The 24256-nt window shown below is 42.5% G+C and overlaps 1 protein-coding gene across 1 annotated transcript in view; it reads right to left on the reverse strand.

Moving 5' to 3' along the window:
* Nucleotides 1-24256, reverse strand: part of LOC147727440 (uncharacterized) — a 104177-nt gene that overhangs the window by 48944 nt on the left and 30977 nt on the right. The window contains exon 7 of the mRNA XM_086963117.1: nt 5339-5437. Coding sequence (XP_086819243.1) covers nt 5339-5437 — 99 coding nt within the window. The remainder of the gene's footprint in view (nt 1-5338; nt 5438-24256) is intronic.

Here is a 24256-nt window from a genome sequence, read left to right on the forward strand (position 1 = left end):
TCCTTAAACCTTGGTAAATGAATATTTTCTTAATGAGTATGTGAGAAAGATCAATTAACCTTTGATTGCAAATAGTAACCCAATGTACCTCTTCATTAAGGTAATAACTGGAACTTACTCCCTCCTAAAATGGTGAAGGTGGCCCTTACTCCGTAGGCGTCCCCAATAAAATAAACAGGTAACGTCTATGAAAGTAAACCATCTGGTATAATATCATGTTCTAAATAGTTATAATCTGTTCTAGGTAGATAATATGATCTAGTTACCCTTCTGTTGGAAAAAATTCCCGTCTTTTCCTATCAGCAACCTTCGTTGATTAAAAATATAAATGAAAAACTGTCTTGCTGAAACAAGAGGTCTTAGGTGGATGAAACTGAGTATGTGAGATTATAGAAAAAAAGTGTATGATGTTGTACGATGTTGTAATATAAATTCTACTATTCATTTGGCTAAGGCTATCTGTATGCCTTCTTTGGATTCCACGAAACAGGGAATTCTAGCTTGGGGAGTGTCTTCAGGTGGTCTGTTACTGCACAGTGTCAAAAATGTCATCCTGACATGTATCGAATCAACTCGCCTTATAATTGCTCTGTAGAGTGATAGAAATTCAAGTAAAATGAAATGATGAAATATGTCTTTTTTGTGTGTGTATATCAAAAATGCGGAACTAAGGCATGACCTTTTTACTTCCAGATTTTTACTCCTTACCCCTGCCCAGCATACTACCTTGGCCCTGACGAAGGTGCGGCCATATTGGCTTTCCACCGAAACGCGCGTCGGCACGTTGTCCCAGGAATACGGCAACCCGTTCCAAATACATCAGGACCCGTATTAATACCATCTTCCTGGTTGAACCCCCCGTCTTAGGCAACTTACTTAAGATCTATTGTTGTCTACGCCAGGACTATAAGAATGGATGAATGAGAGTTGAATGTCTCTATCGTAGTTAGGAAAATCCCTGTGTGAATGAGTGTGGTAGTTTGTTTGAAGTGTGGGCAGATCTTAATCCTGAAAAGAATTTTGCCTATGTGTTTTGCGAAATATCACTGACTATTTAATTTATACATGTATGTCTTTTGAATATATTTAAGAAAAGAAAAATAAAAAAATATGTATTTTTTCAAAACATGTTGTTGAGTTTGTTTGGAATGACTTAGTTTTGTCCTGTGCAGCCTCAGCCTCTGGGCTAACCACCCCCTCACTTTATCACAGTAGGATCCTCTAGCTGGGACCTCTATAAATATTTGGCAGGGTACCTTCTATTTTTCTCTATACAGTTGTTCTTCCCCCTTGGCCTGCCTATATCTCTAAGAAACCCTACGGGGAGCCCCCTTCTATTGTTGGTGAGGCACACTTTCAGTCATCAGCATGATGGATTTCATGCTAAAGGGAACTATGTGGCTGATTTAGATGCCAAAGATGCAATTTACAATTGTGCAATAGCAGCCTTCACCAGGTCTCAAAGGTAGATCAACACAGATATTTAAACAGGCATCCATACCAAGAACAGGGTAGAAAGTCTCCTGCAGGATTTCCTCCTAACTATTCCTGCACCCTTAATTCAGACAAGACTCCCGTAGTCACTCTACCGGGAGTGGGAGACCGGATAATACCTAATAAGCTGAAAAGATTAGAACTAATCAAGGAAGCACATGAAGTACTTGCATGTTCCCATGCTGGAGTTAATGCAACTGTAGCTATGCTACAGCAATGCTACTAGCGGCCTTGTTTGTGTAAATGAAACTAGAGACTACGTCAAGAAGTGTAACATTTTTCAACAGATTAAATGCTCTACTGTACAGAGACCCTTGCCAAATCCCCTCCCTGTATCCAACGGTAGACAGTCAAAATATCGAGTTGGAAATATCGACTTACCATAATATCGAGTCTGTAATATCGAAGGAGCATAATATCGAAGGCAAGAATATCGTAGGACAGAATATCGACCCAAGGTAAGTAATATCGAAATACTTAATATCGATGTAAGTAATATCGAAGTTAGTAATATCGATAGCATATATATCGATGTTAATAATTTCGATGACACTAATATCGATATTTGTATTATTTTATAGTTTTTTATTATGTATGTGTTATATGTTTAATTTAAGTATTTAAAATAATTACTATTATATGTGTATACATTTTCTATAATAATATAGAAATTTATAAGGAAATTTGATGTTTTAGTACCGGAGCGGGTTGTTGGTTTATAGGGGAATAGGGTGGGAAGTAATTTAATTATGGTAAGTTGATTAATAATTAGTAGGATTAATTAATTAATTATAATTATTTGCTAATTAATATTGATTAATTGGGAAATAATTAATTGATTAATTGATATATATTTTCTGTAGCGGGATGTGGGTTTATAGGGGAATAGGGTGGGGAGTAATTTAATAATAATTAATTAATTAATATATGTTTTTAAATATTTATAACTAATTAATTGGCAAATAATTAATATTAATTAGTTAATTAATTAATATAATTTGGTACATATTTTAAATTAGTAATTAATTGGTAATTAAATAATATTAGTTAGTTAATTACATTATTAGAGTAATTTATTTATATATATAATTTTTAGTTACTGTTAATTAATTAATTGGGGAAAATGATATTAATTATTAAATTATATTAATTACAGCTTATGTGCTAATATATTTACTTTATTGTTATTGTTAATTAATTATTAATTGCTAATTAAATAATATTATTTACCTTTGGGTTAAGGAGTATTTTTAGGGTTCAGGGTCATTTTTGGGTTTTTGGGTAAAGGGGTATTTTTAGGGTTCAGGGTCAGTTTTCTGTTTTTGGGTAAAGGGGTATTTTTAGTGTTCAGGGTCAGTTTTCAGTTCATGGGTAAAGGGGTATTTTTAGGGTTCAGGGTCAGTTTTCAGTTTTTGGGTAAAGGGGTATTTTTAGGGTTCAGGGTCAGTTTTCAGTTCATGGGTAAAGGGGTATTTTTAGGGTTCAGGGTCAGTTTTCAGTTCATGGGTAAAGGGGTATTTTTAGGGTTCAGGGTCAGTTTTCAGTTCATGGGGAAAGGGGTATTTTTAGGGTTCAGGGTCAGTTTTCAGTTCATGGGGAAAGGGGTATTTTTAGGGTTCAGGGTCAGTTTTCAGTTCATGGGTAAAGGGGTATTTTTAGGGTTCAGGGTCAGTTTTCAGTTCATGGGTAAAGGGGTATTTTTAGGGTTCAGGGTCAGTTTTCAGTTCTTGGGTAATGGGGTATTTTTAGGGTTCAGGGTCAGTTTTCAGTTTTTGGGTAAAGGGGTATTTTTAGTAAATTAATTATTAATACTTATTGTTCAGTACATATATATTATATCTTTACTGTATATATTTTTATTTATTAATTTTAAACATTATTAGATACTTTTAAATATGTATATTTTATTTATTAGTGTTATATACTTACTTTTACATTTATATATATTAAAAAAAAATCGATATTTTTAACATCGATATTTTTTACAACGATATTATTTTTTCGATATTTTTGTACTTACCATGTTGTAGATAGGATGTCGATATTTTTGCCCTCGATATTGTTGACTCGATATTCTTGTAGGTCGATATTTTTGTAGTCGATATTCTGTCATAGATCCGTATCCAACATCCCATGCAGGATAATTTATTTGTACAATACCATCTCAATAAATTCTGTTAACCAATAAAAATACATATTAGTAGCCACTGATTTATGTTCTTGATTCCTATGGGTGTGGCCACAGAGAAATGTGAGTGGGTCATTGATGGCAAAGGGTTTTCAGTGTATCGTAGCAATGGAAATAGTATATTCATTTCACAGAGATAATGGTCCTGCATTCGTCTCCAAGACTTACAGGGATACCATGTTTGTACTGGGAGTTCGTCTGCAATTCGGCAACCCATTGTGAGCATGGTTAAACAAGCCTTGACCGCTAGGGCACTAAGTTCAAGCCTTAGTTGATACCATAATCTGTATGGAGTCCAGGGAGCACTAAATAACTCTCCTAGATGAGTATCGAGGGGATACACTCCATATGAGGATCTCTTCAGAGTTTTTAAGTATGTGCCTGGCCTAGGTAATCTTGGGAAGGTGGCAGATGAAGAAAAACTTGACCTGGAAAAATGTTTGAATGTGTTAAAGAGTATCCAACTGGTCAGAGACCAAGCTGTCTAATGTGAAACATTCTGAAGCCACCACCAGTGAAGAGAAGGCTGTGACCATTGCTGACAAATGGATCCCTAAAGTAGGGGATTTAGTTCATGAAAAGATCCACAACAAGCAAGCTTTTGAACCATTTTATAGACCACCCATTAGGGCTAGCAAAAGTGATCACTGTTCTACTGCTACTAAATGGACGTTATGTTCTAGAAAGAAGAATTGCACAACATGTAGTTGATGAACTGCAGCCACATCTTTCATCCCACAGAGCTAGAGGAAATCTCTATGCTGAAAACTTGAGAGGGTATTGTGTGCAGAGGGCAAAGCTTAGGAGAAGGTTCTCTATTAAATAGTGGGACCAACTGAGACACTGCAATCCCCATATGTTTTGAAGGTTTCAATGAATGATATCGTCATTCCTGTTTCTGTTTCAGATGACTAAGATACAGAGACTATAAATTGAATGTTGTCTGATTTACAGACATATGCACTTGAAACGATGAAGATCCTTATCTGAATTTGGTCAATTACAAAGAAATGTATTGTTATCATTATGATGCACACTATTAAATACATAAAACATGCTATCCTAGGGAAATATACAATGATACACAATCAGAATATTATGTAGCTCTTCCTCCTAATAGTCAGCTACATTTCTTAAAGGCATTTCCTTATAGGTCACATCCTTCAGTCTTTTATGTTTCACAAAATCGACAATAAAGCCAGGAGACTATAATGACCACTAACAGGCTGATTTATTCAAATGAATTTAGTCAAAACTTGGCCAGCCAAGGATATGAGTATTGGAATGAAAATGGTGATGAGAAAAGCATTTGGGAAACAAAATGTTGGCAGATTCATGGCAAAGAAGATGTACTTTGAGTATGCATTATACCTAGGGAAATTATTTTCTTGAACAAAACAATCCAGCCGACTACCTTCCTGAGATTTGGTACTAATGATTGCTCACTGAAAATTAAGGTGAACAAAGACAGAAAGGTCATGTTAACAGTGAATATGGACTCTTTTGTATCATGCCCCAGTCTTTGCAGAATCTTAAAACAGAAACAAATGGCTAGTACTTTTCTTTGTGAAAGGTGGCAATCCTAATTATCCTGAAAGCACAAACATTCTGTAATGTATGAAATGGGTAAGCCATAGACTTAATTTTTTTACTTACTTTTAATACCACACTTGGTGTCTGGTAATTTTGTATTCTGTATATGTATAATTTGAAATTTTCTGTTGTCCATGGCACCAACGGAATTGGAATTTACTCCTAATCAAAAAAATAAACACATCAGTTGTTTGTTCAGTTTTATTGTTTTTCTCATGTAAATTGACATATTTAGAAATGTGCATTCAAAAGCAAAAGCAGATCAAATAAAGATGTATACATATGCCTAGATAGCAAACAATGAGTCCCACCAATAGAAAATTACTTCATTGTGAAAGCAATCAAACATCACAGTACAGGAAAGGTGAATATATCCTGAGGGCCCCACTGTTTGTCCCACCCTTACAAGAATAGGAAAATTTGTTGAAGCTCTGTAAAGAAAGCTACCTCTTGAGAGATTTTAATTCTGCAAAAGCCTAAACAACTGACAAATAGGCCAGTTGTGAATGACTGATGATTAAAACACCTGTCTAACTTTCTAGGAGTCTCTGGGACAAGAGGTTGACATTTAAGAGACATTACTTCAGACGTTTCTAAATCCTACCTCATTGACTCATTTAATGTAAATAGAGCTTTCCCTGTCCTATTGATTCTCATGTGGAAAGTAGCCCAATACATCCTTAATCCTAGATTATAGTACTGAAATTGAGAAAACATTATTCTGTTGCCACATAAATTGGGGATCAAGGTATGGCAGAGAAAACAGGGGGAGTAATGAGGGGTGGAGCTTGCAAAGTAGAGTCTGACAGTTATCTTAAACATTTATTCGAAATAAAGTCTGCTGTAACAAAATTTGCAACAAGGACAAATTTGACAGTAAATCTAATGTTGCCTAATAATTGTTCACAAAGGGATGCATTTTAAAATATCTTGCAGGGTTAAGCAATCTACTGTAGAAGTCTTTGTGTGCTCAGCAGTTTTGAGGGGATTAAAATAGCGGTAAGATTATTCTGGTGGTTAATACAGTTATGGAAGAGTTCTGTGTTTTGTACAATCTCACTTTTGACTCATAATATAGCGGAGAGAGTTATTATGCCTGCTACAAAGCACACTGTGTAATATACAGATCACAGATTTGTATTTTATGTTGATAGGTAAGAGGGTTACTGTTTTTGATACTGAAATCATTTTGTTTCTTCCAGTTCATAGGTTGTGTACTGTCTTGTGAGTTAGCAATAATGGAATTCTTTTGTCTCCTGATGAACTCCGTAGAACTGGGACGTAGGTGGTACACCGTAGTGAAGTGAATGCAGGTTTGGAATGTTGAGCTCACGGTTACACGTAGACAAATAAAGGCATGTAATACTAAGCTCCGTGTATGGCATAGTCACAGGCGGGTACCCTAGCTGGAAAGGATGCCACAACTGGTGATTAAATAATGGATAAGTAACCTGAACATCGACAGTCCTCTACCAGAGAGTTTGCAGTGGTCCAGCAAACTGCTCGTGTGTGCCATGCGTGTATCAGTCAAAGTGCAGAATCGGTGTTTGGCATATGTGGAGACAAAGTGCAACTCCTGTCAATGTGTAGCATTTGAAGATAACAAAAGCTACACTGAGAAATCTACATATCGTTGTCCAAGAACCTGCATGTAAGGCCATAAAAAGAGATACAGCACGACTGCGCAAACTAAAGCAACACATACTAGGGAGTGATAACGGTAAAAGCAGATACAACCAGGTTTTGAAAGAGCAGCACATAGCGATAGCGGATTGCAAGATAACGCTGTGATCAGAAGCAATGTGAAGCAGAGATCAACCAGGTGTCAGACAGTACAAAGAGATGCCATCTATGTATCAGACTCTAGATAATTCACAGCCAAGATGATACTTGAACAAAAGAAGGGCTGATGGCCTTTTAAGTTGGCCCTTGTTGTTTGTGCCTGGCTGGAGGTGAAAATAAGAAAGCTCCCTCCTGCCTGCTGCTACTGCACTGAATAGAATGCACACAATGTAAGGGTGCTGCTGTATTATGTCCCGGTGACAGAAAATGACACCTGGGCAAATTCAGCATGTTTCCCTGGGTTTGCAAGATCCCAGGTGCATCTGGGAAATAGCTGCTGGAACAGGATCCGGTGCAATCCTGCTACTTTTCAGCACTACTTGAATTATATGATTTTCTGGCTAGATGCATAGGCAGCTACATCCCAGAAAGGACAACCATAACACAAAGTAACTCCAATTCTATTGAGCAGAGCCAAAGGGACCATTTTTTATGATTACAAACTTCTTTTTAGAAGATAGTAGTCCTACTGCATACCGAGCACCCTTCTTGTGATTCTCCAACCTTGCAAACCCCACACACTCTGAGCTCCCTTATGCAAGGAGGCAGTAAAGACATATCATTTTATTTTAATTCTCCTTATTGACAAAAAAGCAGCTTTTACTTAGGGAACACTTAGAAGTTCTTCCTTTCTCCTTCTCCCATCTTTCTTTTACTTGCACTGTAGGACTCTTGGACATAGGAAAATACTATTTCTAGATTTACCAGTTGTCTAGAAAAATAAATGATTTTTGTTGTATTACAAGTAACTACTCTAAAGTATCCCAATGCAACTGCATTATTTTTTCAGGTTAGAGAGAGGCTTTTAAATCCTTTCAGACAATTACTTCCTCAGGGCTACCTCACATTTATTATTTAGAGAAACACATTTTGGAAAAAGAAATATCAAATTAGAAATACTGTGCTACACATTTTTTTATACTGGAAAAACACCTTTACACAATTATAGCAGTAGCAAATGCTATTTTATGAATAAGCCATACTTTATTTATACAGTTCTAAGTCATTATTACTAGTCTGCTATATCCAAAACAGTTAACCAATGTTTAGTGGTCTAGTTGGATGCATACATGCTAACTGCGTTATGTTATGTTTTATACTCTTATAACGCACACAACTACTCCGAGGTGTCCCTGCGCGAGTCCAAGAGGAGTCACCTAACTGTCAGGCTAACGGGTCTTGGGTATTGCGCAATGGAAACAGAAGGGCATTCCAAGCCTGGGCAGCCTTGACGGCCAGGGAGCAGCCGCCCATCTTGTGGTGAATGAAGCGGGACACTTTAGCTAAGAGAAGAGCTGATGAGCGTAGTTGTCTCAGCGGGACATAGAAAGAAAACTGCTTCTGCAAATAGGCAGGACCATGACCATGGAGGGCTCAAAGGCTCATAACCAGGGAAGCCAGTGGAGCGAGCGGAAATATTCGTACACGCTACTCCTCTTGGAAATTCCTAGAAGAAGCCTAGAGGCTGCATTCTTAATGTCCTGGAGTCTGTTCAAAGACTATCCTGGGATGCCCACAGACAAAGCGTTGGCGTAGTCCAATCAGGAAAGGATCAAGGCATGGATCACTGTTTCTTTAGCAGGCCTAGGGAGGAGAGGAAGAAAGCTCCTTAATCTTTTAAGGAGGTCAAAGCAGCTGCCTCAGAGCTTCTTTACCATGGTGAAATGGAAAGGTTATCCTCAAACCACACTCCCAGGATCTTTGCGAGTTTTCCTTTGGAAATTGGTAAGGGGAACCCAGGAGGTCAGATCGTGTCTCTGAAGCCAGGAGGAAAATTACCATGAAGGGGGATCTCTGACTTGTCTTCCTTACATTTGAGTTGAGTGGCGCAAGCCACTCAAAAACCGAAGACAAGCAGTGCTGAACAAAGGATACAGAATCCTCCTCCCTTAACCAGGTAAAGAGGAGCTGGGTGTCGTCTGCGTAGGCTATCACCTTAGCCCCCAAGTCCTCGGCCAGATAGACCAGAGGAGTAACGTAGATATTAAAAAGAAGGGGGCTAAGGGAAGACCCCTGAGGGACACCTGTGGTGACTGGCTGCGGGACTGAAGCGGCCGGCGGCAGCCAGACCTGTTGAACCCGCCCTTCAAGGAAGGACCTCAGCCAGCCCCAGGTAGTGACTGAGAGACCAATGTCAGTGAGCCGGGCGACCAGCAGTGAGTGCGGGACCATGACAAATGCTGCCAATAGGTCGAGCATTACTAATGCTACTCTCCCACCGGCATCTAGACACTCACGAATGGCCTCAGATGCACCTCTACTCTTAAGGTATAAATGTCACATTTAAAATATAAAGAAATATCGCCCCCTCGGGTGTAAGTAATAGTTTATTGTTTGGTCAATTAAAACCTTTAAAATTTAAGCATGAAAAAGATGTAGCAGCAGTTCATAATTTAGGACAAATTAAAAAAAAAACATTTGTTCATTGAGCTAACATGAATGGAGCAGTAATCAGTAATTGTTGTCAAGTACTGTAAATTGGTAACATCTTTAACCCTTTCAGTATACAAACAGTTTACCGAGTGATTTACTGTTACTGTCCTTTTTTGGAACCTAAAACGTTTGGGAAGGGGGTAATGATCAAGAAGACAAAAAGTTTAAAAAAGACAATGCTCAGGTCTCAGTGGGAGGGTACCTGTACGATGATCAGTTGATTTATAAACAGCGGCAATGGCGGATTACTGTCGACGGTTATGCTGGAGCATGTGTCATCCGGTGGGGGGAGACCTGAATATGTTATATTCGCTGTAAAGTGACACTTTAAGAATCTTTTGGATGCAGTGAGAAAGCATACCGTTCACTTGATGACAGAGCTTTTGCCCCTGATGCTTTCATTAATTGAACAAAGCAGCACACTAGCTGAACATCTCCACCTCCGAGGCATGCCTTCACAGCTTGTCTATAAGTTCTTATCCCCTTGCCTACACATTGACTTCCTTACATAAGCAGCATATTGTCTGACCCAAAGATCGTTTCCAAGGGGGAAGGTGCGGCAATGATGGTAAAATGCCCAATCGAAAATGAAAGTATTTTTTTTATTCTTCCTCCTTTTGAAACCCACGCCTAGGTAAGGTTGCGGAGAGTATTTAGAGTAGCTGTGCACAACAAACCATCCTTGGGCTCTTTCTGTGAGTGCCACCTTATCTTCTACTAGGGATAGTCTTTTCACTGTCTTATTTACAATTTGTGTAAAACAATGATAAGTCCATGGGCCGGCCAGAGGTCCTCAAGTCCAGATGATCTATTGATGCTGTCAAATAGCTCATAGCTGTGCAATTCCTCTTCAGCTGTATTTTGTTCCATAAATGGGAGTTCAGTGTTCCTGCTTCGGCCTTTTTAATCCTGTACCAGCTCTTGACATAAGCTCCTTTGCGGGCTATTTCTTGGCTTTAGTTCTATAGATCAGTGGTATAGTGCTAGGTCTGACGGAGCCACTTAGGAACAATCGCAGATATATCCGTTCTGTCCAGTATCTAGCTAGGGTGCTGTAAGGTGAGGAGAACCACCAACCTCCATCAAAAATTGTGGCCAAAGCCAACACAGAAATTAGCAAAATCCTCAGCACAGGTCTGTAAAGTAATGTTGAATAACAATGCAAGTCTACACAAATTATCAACACTGTTTTTTAAAATCTTCTCTGTCTTTTATTCTTTTCTTTCAGTTATTTCATAATGTTCTTAAACAGCTAACACGTGTTTTGTCACAAAGACTGAGAAATCGTCCCACAAATTTTTCAAGGCTTTACAGTCAATGGTGGTGATTTGTCATGTGGTGATAATTCCATCCCACATGCGTTGGACTGCACTCAAGTCTAGTATCCTCGCTTCGAACTGTTCTGTACTTAAACACCATACACCTCTAATATGCGCACTTCACTATGAGACGTTGTGCAGCTGCAAATCAGCCCTTCAAACCGGTCCTCGAGAACGTATGTGGCTTTTTAGGCTGAATTCTAGCCTTATTTGGGCTGGTGAGACATACTTAGGTAGATTAAATATCATTCTGGCCGCTCTTGAGACAGTGTTATCTAGAATAGCCGTGTTTGTTCCCCTCAGGCACTCGCTCCCATAAGTGATTGCCGGAATGAGCTTTGCTTGCCAGACTTGTAGCAGTGGTATAAGGCTTGGGCCGGCAGTTTTATGTTTAATAGATTTTATGGCTACTGCAATAGAGTTGCCTCTTCTTTTGATGGCTTCTTTTTGTAAGTTGAATGTGCCTTTATTATATATTATCACTCCTAAGTATTGGATGACTACTCCTATTGATGAGTCTGCCAAATGCTAGCAGTAATTGGAGGTTCCTTTTTTGGATGTATCCTCATTACCTTCGTTTTGTCATGGTTGATGGTTAGAACATTGGTTGCTGAATATTGACTGGTTGTGTCTGATAAGGGTTGTAGGTCAATGGGGGTTCGACTAACCAGCACAAGGTCATCTGCATACAGGAAGTTGGAGAGTAGGAGGCCTCCCATCTGTTAAATGTTCCAAATCCTTGACATAAACAAGTTGAAAAGCGTCAGTGCCAGGGCGCACCCCTGTTTGAGCTCCATAGTTGTTGGGATTTTCCTGGACAGGAACTTTTCATCTCCTAGCTTAACTTGGACCCACGTGTTTGTGTGAAGAAGTATTAACTGGTTTAGGAGCAGATGGTATTTTCTTATCCTTGAGTTTGTGCGAAAGTTTGCTCCTGTCGATTTTATTGAACGCTGACAAATAGTCGATAAAATACATGAATAGAGGGGAGTTTACTAATTTGGCCCCATCTACCACTAGGGACAGGGCAAGTATAGTTGTAGTTGTTCCCATACCCTTGCAAAAGTTTGTTTGGTTGATCAGTATATTTGATTGTGCGTCGGTCCAGGCAATAAGATCTTCCAGAAGGAGGCCAGCATAATATTTCGCTTCAATATCAATTAAAGCCACAAGCCTGTAGCTATTTGCTGAGTTCTTGTCAACTTTCTTGTATATTGGGGATATGATTGACCCCCTCCAGAAGTCTGAGATGATGTCTTCTCCTGCAATTTCGCCATACAGCGGAAGGAATATAGAAGCCCAGTATTCTGCGTCCTTTTTTAATAGGATTGGTGGAATCCAGTTGGGGCCTAGGGCGCCCTCCCGCTTGCCTTTCGCTATTCTGTTCTTAATCTGGAGAGTTGTGAATGAAAGATGATCGTTTTCTGGTGGGACATTTAGATTGAAAGGGGATGCCTCAAGGATATTGCAGGAGCTCTGCTTCTGTACTGAATTAAAATTATGGAGCAGGTGGTAGGCCCAAGCTTCCTCTGTCAGGTGTTCATTAATTATTTGAACATTCGGGTTGGCTAGGCGATTTATTGTGAGCCAAAATCTTGCGCTGTTGTTTGACTTTGAGCCGTATAATAGTCTAGCCAACAGGTTTTCATCCGATTCCCTTTTTGCCTGCCAGATTGTTTTTTTCTTTTTCACTTTTAGTTGCAATAACTCCCTTTGTATGATAGGATCCTGCCCTTTACGCCGAAGCCTGCGTAATGTTTTATTTATTGCTTTCTTAAGCTTGCGGAGATTTGGAGTTTTAGTAATAGAAAAAGGGTTCTCTCAATGGACTAATAAACTAGTTGTCATTGAAGCTGGAAGAGCGCTTGCCATGTGCATTACTCCTAGTGTTTTAATGAATTGTTCCCAGTGCGTTATCACATTTATGTCAGTCTCTTCCCATTGTTCCCATACTGACTTTGCTGAGGCCAGTAGTTCTTCTGGATGATTGGTTTTGAATGTAATCCTCCTGAAGCTGTCCGTGTATATGGACTCAGGGTCCTCAACAGACTGATCTGGTCGTGCTCTAGATATTCTTGTAGAGATTTCCTGTGGCAGATGGTCACTTTGATCTTGGGTCCCTACCTGGAAGCCTGTGATCATACTGAAGAATGATAAAGATACAAAAGTGTAATCTATCAGCGTGCTTGACTTTGCACTGTGATATGTTGCCGCCGGGGGCTGGTCTCCCGGGAAGCACCCCTTTAGTGTCACAAAGCTTAAATGTTCCAAATCCTTGACAAAGTTCTTAGCGAGTAATGATTGTTGCTTCTTGGTACTCAGCTCCTGACATATTCAAGGCGGTGTGTTGTTCCTTAAGTAGCTCGTCCCTCTTCTGTGGCCCCTTTGGGTGTACATTTTCTGTTATTAACTTCTAACTTTGATTGGGATCTTTTTGTAAGCAAAAATTAGGACATAATGGGTCTGATTAAAAAAAGTAACATACATTTCTGAGTGCCCAATTCACAAAGGTAAACTTAGATCTGAAGACTAAGTTTAGACCTGAAGTCTAAGGGCCCAATTCATAAAAGTCAATTTAGACCTGAAGTCTAAAACCCAAATCACAAAAGTAGACTTATAGCTGAAGTCTAAGTTTACCATTGTGAATTGGGCTCTTAAAGATCAGGTCTAAACTTAGACTTCTGGTCTAAGTTTACCTTTGTGAATTGGGCCCTGAGTGATATACACTATTGAGTAAGTTTACAAATTTTGGCTATTCCCATGATCCAACTATAAGTTACTCCTAACAAATCTTTTTTCAAAACAGTAGTAAGTCCAGCACCACATGTGGCCACTTAAAGGTACTGCAACGCCCCTCATAGAAAATATTGGAGAAAGGGAATTAAACTAAAACCCCAAAGGAAATAATATTATGTTAAATTATATTAACATTTTAAAAATAGTTAAACATATAAATATATATATAATTTAACATTAAAATATATATAACATTTTTACATATTTATTATTAAATGTTAAAATATTTAAATATCCTATTTTGAATTTAACAATGAATGGAGCAATAATGTTTACTGAAACAGAACTAAACTAATTTTAATCATTTACATTGATCACTTTTAATAATTATTAAAGCATAATCTGTTTTCTTTAGGGGAATATAGTTTAAGATTTTATTTTAATATATTTCCATTAATTAAATATTTATTTCAAAATCAGGTTAAAGTGCTTAATAACTGTTTTAATTTTGTTCTACATTTAAAATAAATATATAAAATTAGTTTTCATTAATATTTGAAACTATTTTAATATTTATTTTCAAGTTAAACCTTTGTGTGTGGGTGTTGGCCAATAATCAACACCCACCCCCTCTCCCCAATGCGGCTGTGGGCCACTGGCTGACACTGGGGGGGGGTTGGAAAAGCCCCATGGGTGGTCAGCACTAGAGTGTTTCTTTTCCTTCTTCTGTAGCTCTGGCTGCTCGTGAAGAGCTTACTGAGCAGCCTGAGCTTTGTGTTTTTTATGTTTGTAATGATGATAAGCATGCAGGGCACATTGACCTTACTTCGAAAAGTCAAAGTAAAACAAACCCATGGTCTCATTTTACTTTCACTGAATCAGGGCTAGGGGCAATACCTCAGCCCCCCTCAGGCACTTCTTCTCCTGTGGTAAGGGAGAAACTCCCCTTTCCAATGATACCTTTGCCCAGTGGTCTCTGCTTGGAGGTTACTACAGGCGAGGGATCCTAAAGCAGCGATCCAACAAATAGACACCAGGGATGGGGGAATGGACCTTTAGGCAAGGGCTTGTGCACCCCTAACCCCCTCCAAATGTTCAGTTTTTCTGCCCACCCACCCCCTCTGTGGCATATAGGGGTAATTACTCCAGATCGGCCTCGCGGGGGGCAGAAAGTCCAGACACCAGGGATTTGTTTTCTATAAAAATATAGGGTTGGCCGCCAGGCCATGGCCATGTCCCTACCCAAGCATATAATATTCTTGCTGCCCCCCCAGGGGGTGAACGGGGATGATTATCCCCAATCTGCATCACTGAGGGGGCAGAAAGCACACTAGACACCAGGTTATTATTAAAATAAAATTATAGAGGTGGACGCTGCCCACAATGGCCTGCCCACATGACCCCACCCAAAAAAAGCAGTTACGTCTGCTCTTCCTGTGTATGTTGATGAGGGTGATTACCCCCAATCTCCCCCCCCCCATCCTTGCTGGGGGACAGAAGGCCTACTAGACACCAGGTTGTTATTTCAAATAAAAATACAGCATTGGGGGCTGTTCACAATGAGCATGGCTATGCCCCCACCAAAAAAGAGAAGTCTTTCTGTGCTACCTGAGAGGTGCATGGGTGCACTTACCCTTGATCTTCAGAAGGCCCATTAGACACCAAGGGTGTTTAAAAATAAAAATATAGGGAGGGCTGCTTATTAGGACATGGCCATGCCCCCAGCCCTAATATATATGGCAACTCTCCTTTTGCCCCCTTGGTGGTAGAAGGGGATAATTATCCACAAATAGACAACAGGTTATTTTATCAAGAACTATATAGCGGTAGGGACTGTCCACAATGGGGATGGCCATGCACCCACATAACAAAAAAGGCAGGCAGCCTGATGTTCCACTGGGGAATGTATGGGTGTGAATACCCCCAATCTACCTACTCCCAGAAGCCCACTAGACACTAGATAATTTTTTTAAACAAATATAGTCCATTGCCATGGCCCACCCCAAATAAACATGGAATCAGTCTTTCTGCCCTCCCTTCCCCAGAACACAGAGGGTGGGGATTTTCCCCTCCCCTCCCCCTGTAGGGGTAGAAAGCTCACTAGACACAAAGGAAATATTTTATTTATAAAATATAGGGGTGAAGTTGTACACCATGAGAATGGCCATGCCCCCACCGCAACAACAAGGCAGTCTTTCTGCCCACCCCCCAGGATGGATGGGGTGATTACCCCCAAGCTGCACTACTGCGGGGGCAGAAAGCCCTCTAGACACCAGGCAATATTATAAAAGGAAAATATAGCACTGGGGGCAGCCCACCATCGGCATGTCTATGCCCCCACTCAAAAGAATGTGGTGACAAATTGTCTGCCCCCCTGGTGATTATCCCCAATATGCCCCTGAGGGCAAAAAGACGCCAGTAGGTAGTTATATTTAGAACCTAGTGTCCATAGGAAGAGCATTTTTTGATTTGCTAATAACTTTGGCGTTGTTTGACATATCGTTGCGAAATTCTCCCAAACAAAAAGTCTGTCCAGGTCAGCTCCTATCCTGAAAGTCTGGGGATGATCCGTCAAGTGGGGGCTAAGAAAAAAGTGGAGTCTCAAAAAGTATTTTCTCCATCTTAATTTCCATTGGAAACTTTAGCCAGGGCTACAGCCCGCACTACTGAACGGAATTACACCAAATTTTGCATAAAGGTAGCGATTGTTTTCAGAAAGCAACCTTTTTTTTAAATGGTGTAAATCCGTTCAATAATTTTTGAGAAATTCAAAAAATAAGAGTCAAAAAATCAATTTTCTGTAGAAAACTTTAGCCAAGGCTACAGCCCGAATTGCTGAACGGAATTACACCAAATTTGCTAAAAAGGTAGCGCTTGGTTCAGAAAGCGATCTTTTTAAAAATGGTGTAAATCCGTTCAGTAGTTACTGAGAGATTACAAAAATACAAATATTGATATCTAGAGGCACAGTGGATCTGCGCACCCTCCCGACCACAAGCTTTATTCAAATTGGCTGTCAACACTCCAAACCAGGAAGTGTTGGCAGCCATCTTATGACTCCGTAGAACCGAGTCACAAGAAAACAGTAAAATAAAGTCTAAAATGAAGAAAAGGGGGCAGGGTAGAAACATCCTGACCCCCTAGGCCTGCTCAGGGGTTCCCATAAGGACCCCAAGGGCCAAAAAAAGCATTAAAAAAAAATAATTGTCAGAATTCGCGCTGGGTAAGCAAATCCGGACGAAAAAAACAAAAACTATGCGCGGGCTCCCGCACTTTGTTGTATTGAAGCCCCCGGGTAGGCCAGAACCCGGGGGCACTGAAAGAAATGTCAGGGGGCCGCCAAGGCTCCCCCAAGCCCCATGGATGCCAACCCCTGGGGCTTTTATTATTTTTTTGCGGGGGTCACACGGCCCCCACTGCCACGGGGACCGCCACCTCCGGGGCTTTAAAATGAATATAAAGTAACCTGTGTGGGGGGCTCAAGCCCCCCACATGCCCCGGGGACCACCACCTCCCAGGGGCTCTAAAGATGTGAATTTGGGGGTCCGTTACAGACCCCCGAGCCCCAGGGACCACCACCTCCCAGGGGCTTTGGAACCCTTGATGGACCTGGTGACCGCCACGCCTCAGGGCCGGCTCCTGCAGTGTCCCAAGGGGCCCACCCCGGGACACTGCTGTTTGCTATGACAGGGTGGGTGGGAGTCTGCGGCTCCCGCCCTTTCATAGCAAACTGTGGTTTGGATTTTCTATGCGAGAGCAGGTTTCCTGCTCTCCCTTACAAAATCCAAACCACATTGCTTTTCCACAAGGGGAGCTGCATGTAAGCAGCTTCCCTTGTGGAGAAGCAGTGCTGGCTCATGTAGGAGGCGGGGAGCCAGCATGACCGTGAGAGGATTGGGGATCCCCCCACAGCCCCCAACGATAAGGCCGGGCCCCGGGGGATGGGGTCCCCGGGGCCATGAGTGGCCCCCTCCATCAATAAATATTTTTTTTAATTTTTTAATGAGGACCAGCCTCGGGCCCACTTGAGGCCTTAGGATGGGATCTATGCAGCCGCCTCCTTTAAAAAGTATTAAAAAAATCAAAATGTGGCCATGCCCTGGGGGATGGGGTCCCCGGTCCGAAATTGGCCACGGGAGGGCACTGAAAAAATGTGTGGGGGGCCCCAATACCTCCACACCTTCACCTCCCCGGGGGTTGATTTATGAGTTTCCGTGAGCACTGAGCCCCCCCCCCCCCAGCCCTGGGGACCACCACCCCGGGGCTAATTTTTAAATGTGTGGTGGGCCTCCAAGGCTCACCCAAGCCCCTGGGACCACCAACACCTAGGGCTTTTATTAAATATTTGAGAGTGTCATATGGCCCCTCTGCCACGGGAACCGCCACCCCGGGGCTTTAAAATGAATATAAAGTAACCTGTCTGGGGGCTCAAGCCCCCCCACATGCCCCGGGGACCGCCACCTCCCCGGGGCACTAAGCATGTAAATTCAGGGGTCCATTACTGACCCGAGCCCCGAGACCACCACCTCCCAGGTGCTTTTGAGCCCTTGATGGACCTGGAGACCGCCACCCCTCAGGGCCGGCTCCTGCAGTGTCCTGGGGTGCCCATCCCCAGGACACTGCTGTTTGCTATGATAGGGCGGGAGCCGTGCAGCTCCCGCTCTGTCATAGCAATTTGTGGTTTAGATTTTGTAAGCGAGAGCAGGTTTCCTGCTCTCCCTTACAAAATCCAAACCACATTGCTTTTCCACAAGGGGAGCTGCATGTTAGCAGCTTCCCTCGTGGAGAAGCAATGCTGGCTCTCGCAGTAGGCAGGGAGCCAAGCGGGACCGTGGGGGCATTGGGGCTCCCCCCACGGTTCCCAACAGTGAGGAAAGGCCCCGAGGGATGGGGTCCCCGGGGCCATGATTGGCCTAGGAGGGGTGCCACGTGACCCCCCTCCATCAATAAATATAAAAAAAACATTTTTTATATGAGGCCCAACCCCGGGGGATGGGGTCCCCGGGGCCACTTGAGGCCTTAGGAGGGGGTCTACGCAGGACCCCTTCTTTAAAAAGTATTAAAAAAAAAATCTAAATGTGGCCATGCCCTGAGAGATGGGGTCCCCGAGGCTGAAATTGGCCTAGGGAGGGGTGCGGCTTGGCCGCCTTCCTGTTTATTTTTTTTAAAGCAGGCCCTGGGATGGGGTCCCCAAGGCCCCAAATAATTTAAAAAGAGGGGGGCCACACACCCCGCCTAGAAATAAATAAATAAGCCGGCATTACGGCGGAGGCCATGCCCCCTAAGTGCAGCACTCAGCAGACGCACCCCTTGGCTCGTTGTAGGTGGGAGAATTAATTCCCCTTGAATACTGGGGCTCCCTGGGGGCCAACTAGCCCACCAGATACCTCCAGTATGCGCCAAGGAGCAACGTTGCAGAGAGGTGTAAAAAGGGCCGTGGCTTCTGAACACCTCTCTGCAACGCAGCTCCCTGGTGCATACTGGAGGTACCTGGTGGGCTAGTTGGCCCCAAGGGACCCTCAGGTGCTCAAGGAGAATGAATCCCCCAATTTACAAAGCGCCAGGGGGCGCTTTTGCACAGTGGTACACGGTAGGTGGGGGGGTGGGGGGGGGGGGGGTGGCCTGACATGCCAAGTGTGCAAACAGCCCGAACTCCAAAACCAAATTTGGCAAAAAGGTAGCCCTTGGTTCAGAAAGAACTCTTTTTGTTAAATGGTGTAAATCCGTTCAGTAGTTGCTGAGAAAATCACATTTTAAAAATAGTGATATCTAGGGCCGTGCAGAATCCGCGTACCCTACTGACCACGAGCTTTAAGCTAATTGGCTGTCAACACTCCAAACCAGGAGATGTTGGCAGCCATCTGGTGCCTCGATAGAACCGAGGCACAAGAAAAGAGAAAAACAAATGCGCAAAACACGAAAAGGGGTCAGAGTAGAAACACCCTGACCCCTAAGCCTGCTTGTGGGGCCCCCAGGAATTAATTCCCCAACTTAAAACGCGCCCCAGGGCGTGTTTGCAGACATATCATCTCATGCCCCGCCCACTTCCTTCACCATTGTGCAAACGCGCACCCTGGCAAGTTGTAAGTTGGGGAATTAATTATTGATGTCATTTGAGATGTCATCAGTGATGTCACTGACCATGTCATGAATGATGTAATATGTGACATACAGCCAGGTTCTGAAACTGGGATGGTGCAGTGAGCTAAAAAACGGTGTTGGATCTAGCCCTGATCTCTTGACTGGGTGAGAGCTTTCTGCTTAATTCAGAGACTCTGTCCCTCACCACCCCTTGTTGTAACTGTAATATGTGACATCATCAGCAGTGGATTGCGGGTGCGCGAAATATAGTTAGTACAACTAACTATATAGGAGCAATTTCAATGGTTTTTTTAAATGCTAATTCCTAACTATATAAGGCCTGAAACCTATGTTTTTTTCAGTGAATTTCAAAGGTTTTTTATATGCTAATTCCTAACTATATAAGGCCTGAAACCTATGTTTTTTTTCAATAACTTTCCAAGGTTTTCTAAATGCTAATTCCTAACTATATCAGGCGTGAAACCTTTGGTTTTTTTCAATAATTTTCCAAGATTTTCTAAATACTAATTCTATTAGCGGATAACGTTTAAAAATGTTAATATCTTTGTGGGACCACCTGAGCAGCCCTAGGGGGTGTTTCTACCCTGCCCCATTTTTGTTTTTACACCTCTCTGCAACGCAGCCCCCGGGCGCGTGTTCAGAGGGGAAACTAATTCCCCTTGCATACTGGGGGTCCCTGGGGGCCAACAAGCCCACCTGGAACCTCCAGTATGCGCCAGTGGGCTGTATTGCAGTTAGGTGTAATGAGGCCACACCCTTTTTTACACCTCTCTGCAACGCACACACACATACATACTGACCACTATGGCCGTGTCCCCAGTCCAACAACAATGCAGACAGTTTTTCGGTCACCCTGAGGGTAGATAGGAAGTTTGTCCCAATTGGGGAGGTGGCCCCAAATCTGCCCCAGGAGTGCTGAAACCCCACTGTACACCAGGACACCAGGCATTTTGGGCAAAAGAAAGAGGCGCAGGTATTCACTCTGGCATAGCCCACCTGCCAACCCCAAAAGGGACTTACCAGTCTTCCTAGACCCCCCTCCCCAGGGGTACACAAGCAGTTTGCCCCCAGTATGACCATGTGGGGGTCATAAAGTACACTACACACAAGGGAATTCGAAATATTGCCAAAACATAAAAAAGGAGGGCGTGGCCTACCTAGGCTTTGAGCCATACCCGCTCACCAGAAGGGGCAATAGTTTATTTCTGCACTGGCCCCGGGAGGGTTAGGTAGTTCATCCCAATTGGGGAAGTTGCGTCCAAATCGGCCCTGGGGGGATATAATGGCCATTAGGCACAGGGCATTTTTCATTTGGGGCAATTGAAAGGGACACAGGCATTCACTCTGGCATTGTTGCCACCTCCACCCCAAAAGGGACAAACCAGTCTTCCTACCACACCCGCTCCCGCCCCCAAGGGCACACATGGGTTATGGCCTCAGTTTATCATTGTGGGGGTTGGAAAGCCCAATATTTACCTGGAAATATAAAATGGTGACAAAACAAATAAAAAAAGGTGACGCACTACTCTAGCATCGAGGCATACCCCCACCCCAGAGACAGTAATAGACACATTTTGCCCCCGACCCTGGGGCAGATAGTCAATTTGTAACAACTGGGGAGGTTTCTGGGGGTCGAAAGTCCACTGAACACCAGCCATTTTGCTTTTGTGGCAGAAGAAAGGGGTGTGGCTGTCGCACTCTGACATTAGACCATACTCCCACCCCAAAGGGAAAGACCAGTATTTTGGCCTCCTGCAAGGACAAAGAGTGAGTTTGTCTTAATTTCTACCAGGGGCAGAAAGCAAGAATATTGTTTTTATAAAATAATGGAGTGGGTCTGGCCCATCCCGATATCAGGCCCCACCATCACCCCTAAAGCCACAACAGTCTTTCTGCTCTCCTACAGATTATAGCATCCCATCCCACAGACAAGCAAGAGGACATTTGATTCGTTTGGGTGTTGTTATGTTATGTTATAGTATTTATAGGGTGCATGGCTGCCACAACAACAGGGGGTCCCAGCGCTGACTGTCAAAATAGAGGGGAGAGTCAAAGAGAAATTAGTGGTTGGAGAAAAGCCAGGTCTTCACCATCCTTCTAAAGGTCCAATGATCAGGGGTGCTCCAGATAGGAAGGGGTAAGGAATTCCAAAGAGCGGGTGCCACTGCTTTGAACGAGCAGCCACCTGTTCTGGCTCTCCGTATCCGAGGGACTCTGGCCAAGTGCAGATCTGCAGAGCGCAACACGTGTGTGGGTACATAATGTGAGCACATATAGCTCAGGACTCCCGCTCTGGTGCCTGAGAGGATCTTGTGAATGATACACAAGGCTTTGAAGTGTATTCTCTGTTCCACGGATAACCAATGTAGCTGTCAGAGGAGATTAGAAACATGGCAGTGTTTAGGAAGCGCAAACAGAGCACGGGAAGCAGCATTCTAGAAGCGTTGAAGCCTTTTGATCACAGATTTGTTGGATCCCTGAAGTAGCACATTTGAATAATCCAATCTAGCCATAATGGAAGACTGGGTGATCAGCTGCCGGGTTTGAGAATCAACAAGAACCAGTATTGGCTTTAGGCCACATAGCAATCTGAAATATTTGCCTGCCACTGATTTGGCATGAGCCTCAAAGATGAGATCTCTGTCCACTAGCATTCCAAAGCTCTCAACCACAGGTTTGGGCAAGGAGGTACTCCAAGAGTTGTTATTACATATAGGCCAGGGACTTTGGCTAAATCTCAATATCGTCTCACTTGCCTTGGTTGAAGGCTGTATTTTTTGGGCTTGGGTAGGCCACCATCTGGTGAAAACTACCTGACCCACACATTTTGTTATGTACCCCAATATAGGCCTAGGTAGTTGCACAACCTTTTTCCTACATTTGTCCTACCATTGTTCTACATAACGGTTCTGGCGCTGGCCTTTTACCTAGTTAGGTGCTGCATAAATGTTGTGTTTTTTTCTCTGAAAACTAGCCTAATTTATTATGCATGATGATTCTCAGTATCACATCAGGATTACCATTGTCTGCATAATAACGCTGTATAAGGGTCACCACTATCGTCATCCTCGGCCGACATGCCCACAGTACCATGACACATCTTGGTGTAATCCCTGAGGGTAGCTTTTGGGTATATAAGCACCACATCTTTGCTGGGTAAACAAAGGAGGAAGAAACTTCCATGCTGACACTAGATGCTGAAGTCCCTGTACGCAGACACTCCAGCATGCAGTGGTCTGACATACCTTGTGGGGTGTTCATCTCAAGACCAAGATAGGGTCCTTCACTCTCTCACATAAGGTAATGGGGTTGGCTCTTTCCTAGGGGGATTCTTGGCAATACACCTACGTACATGCTAGTTACACTTAGGTACATCTCGTTAGGTTTTGCATCGTAGGAATACTCATTATTACTGTCATGCATTTATATGCCTGCATATATTCTCCGTTTTAGCACTATGATAGAATTCTACCTTTTATTTACTCTCTTGGTGCTTGTAAGCCCATATCTGCCTCTGTCTTATGGTTGTTGCAGCACACGTATTTTACGCTAGATTGACGCTGGTTCAATAAATGCTTACTGAAAACGTCCTCACCGTTTATTCTGTGTATCTGTCTGAGACAAAGTGAGCACAAGTGACAGAGCAAAAAGTACAGTACTGTTTTCACGATCCCTGAGGGGTCAGGGTTGTCATGTTCGATAGTTGCCAGAAACTATTCCCTCCTTGGTAAGGTTGTTGGGCATATAGTGGCACTGTGAGCTAGCTGGTCTACAGTTAACATATCCTGTGGGGGTGTCTGAAATCAGCCTGGACACCAATCCCTTAGTTGTCTAAAACTTGCAGATCCTATCGAGATTTATAGGAACTACACAACAATTTCTGATAGCTAGACACCAGAGAGAGTCCAGTGTGGTGTGCTTTGCAATGATCCCATGACATTTTCTTTCCTGCAATGCCCTGAAAACCATTTGATTGAATCATGTACTGAAAATAATACAAATTTCTACTGAAATAGTTCATTGAACATATTTATTGTTCAAATTGTTTTCTTGCATGTTCATACAACCACTCTATTTACCTACAATCAGAAACTTTATTTTGTTTTCTGTGATGGAAACTTCTGGAATCAGGTGGAATCCACATAATTCCCACCACCCAGAATTTTCTTACTTGTCCCAATAAAATGCTACCCCATTTGTGTGGCTCGGCCAATGACTGCGACAGGAAAGCATCAACCCTGGGTCAATGTAAATGACACAGTGGAACACCCATTGACCTTGGTTTGATCCATTCCTGTCACGTGAATGCTGGGTTGTAGGAGTTGTATGGTTGTATGGAAATGCATGATTTTACCCAAAGTTTGGGGTTAGCAGTGCATTGTGGGTAAGGAAACCTAGTGAGATTCATACAAGACACACTGCCATTGAATCCCCTGAGTATCTACTTTTCATACATGTTGGTGGTTCATACGTTTGCATGGGTGGTGCTATAGTATGGCCCCAAATACAGCAGTTACCCCTATTGCTTATCTCTCAACATAGCACTTTA

The sequence above is a fragment of the Lissotriton vulgaris genome, chromosome 3_1 (genome assembly GCF_964263255.1).
Source record: "Lissotriton vulgaris chromosome 3_1, aLisVul1.2, whole genome shotgun sequence".
NCBI classification, from domain to species: Eukaryota; Metazoa; Chordata; class Amphibia; order Caudata; family Salamandridae; genus Lissotriton; species Lissotriton vulgaris.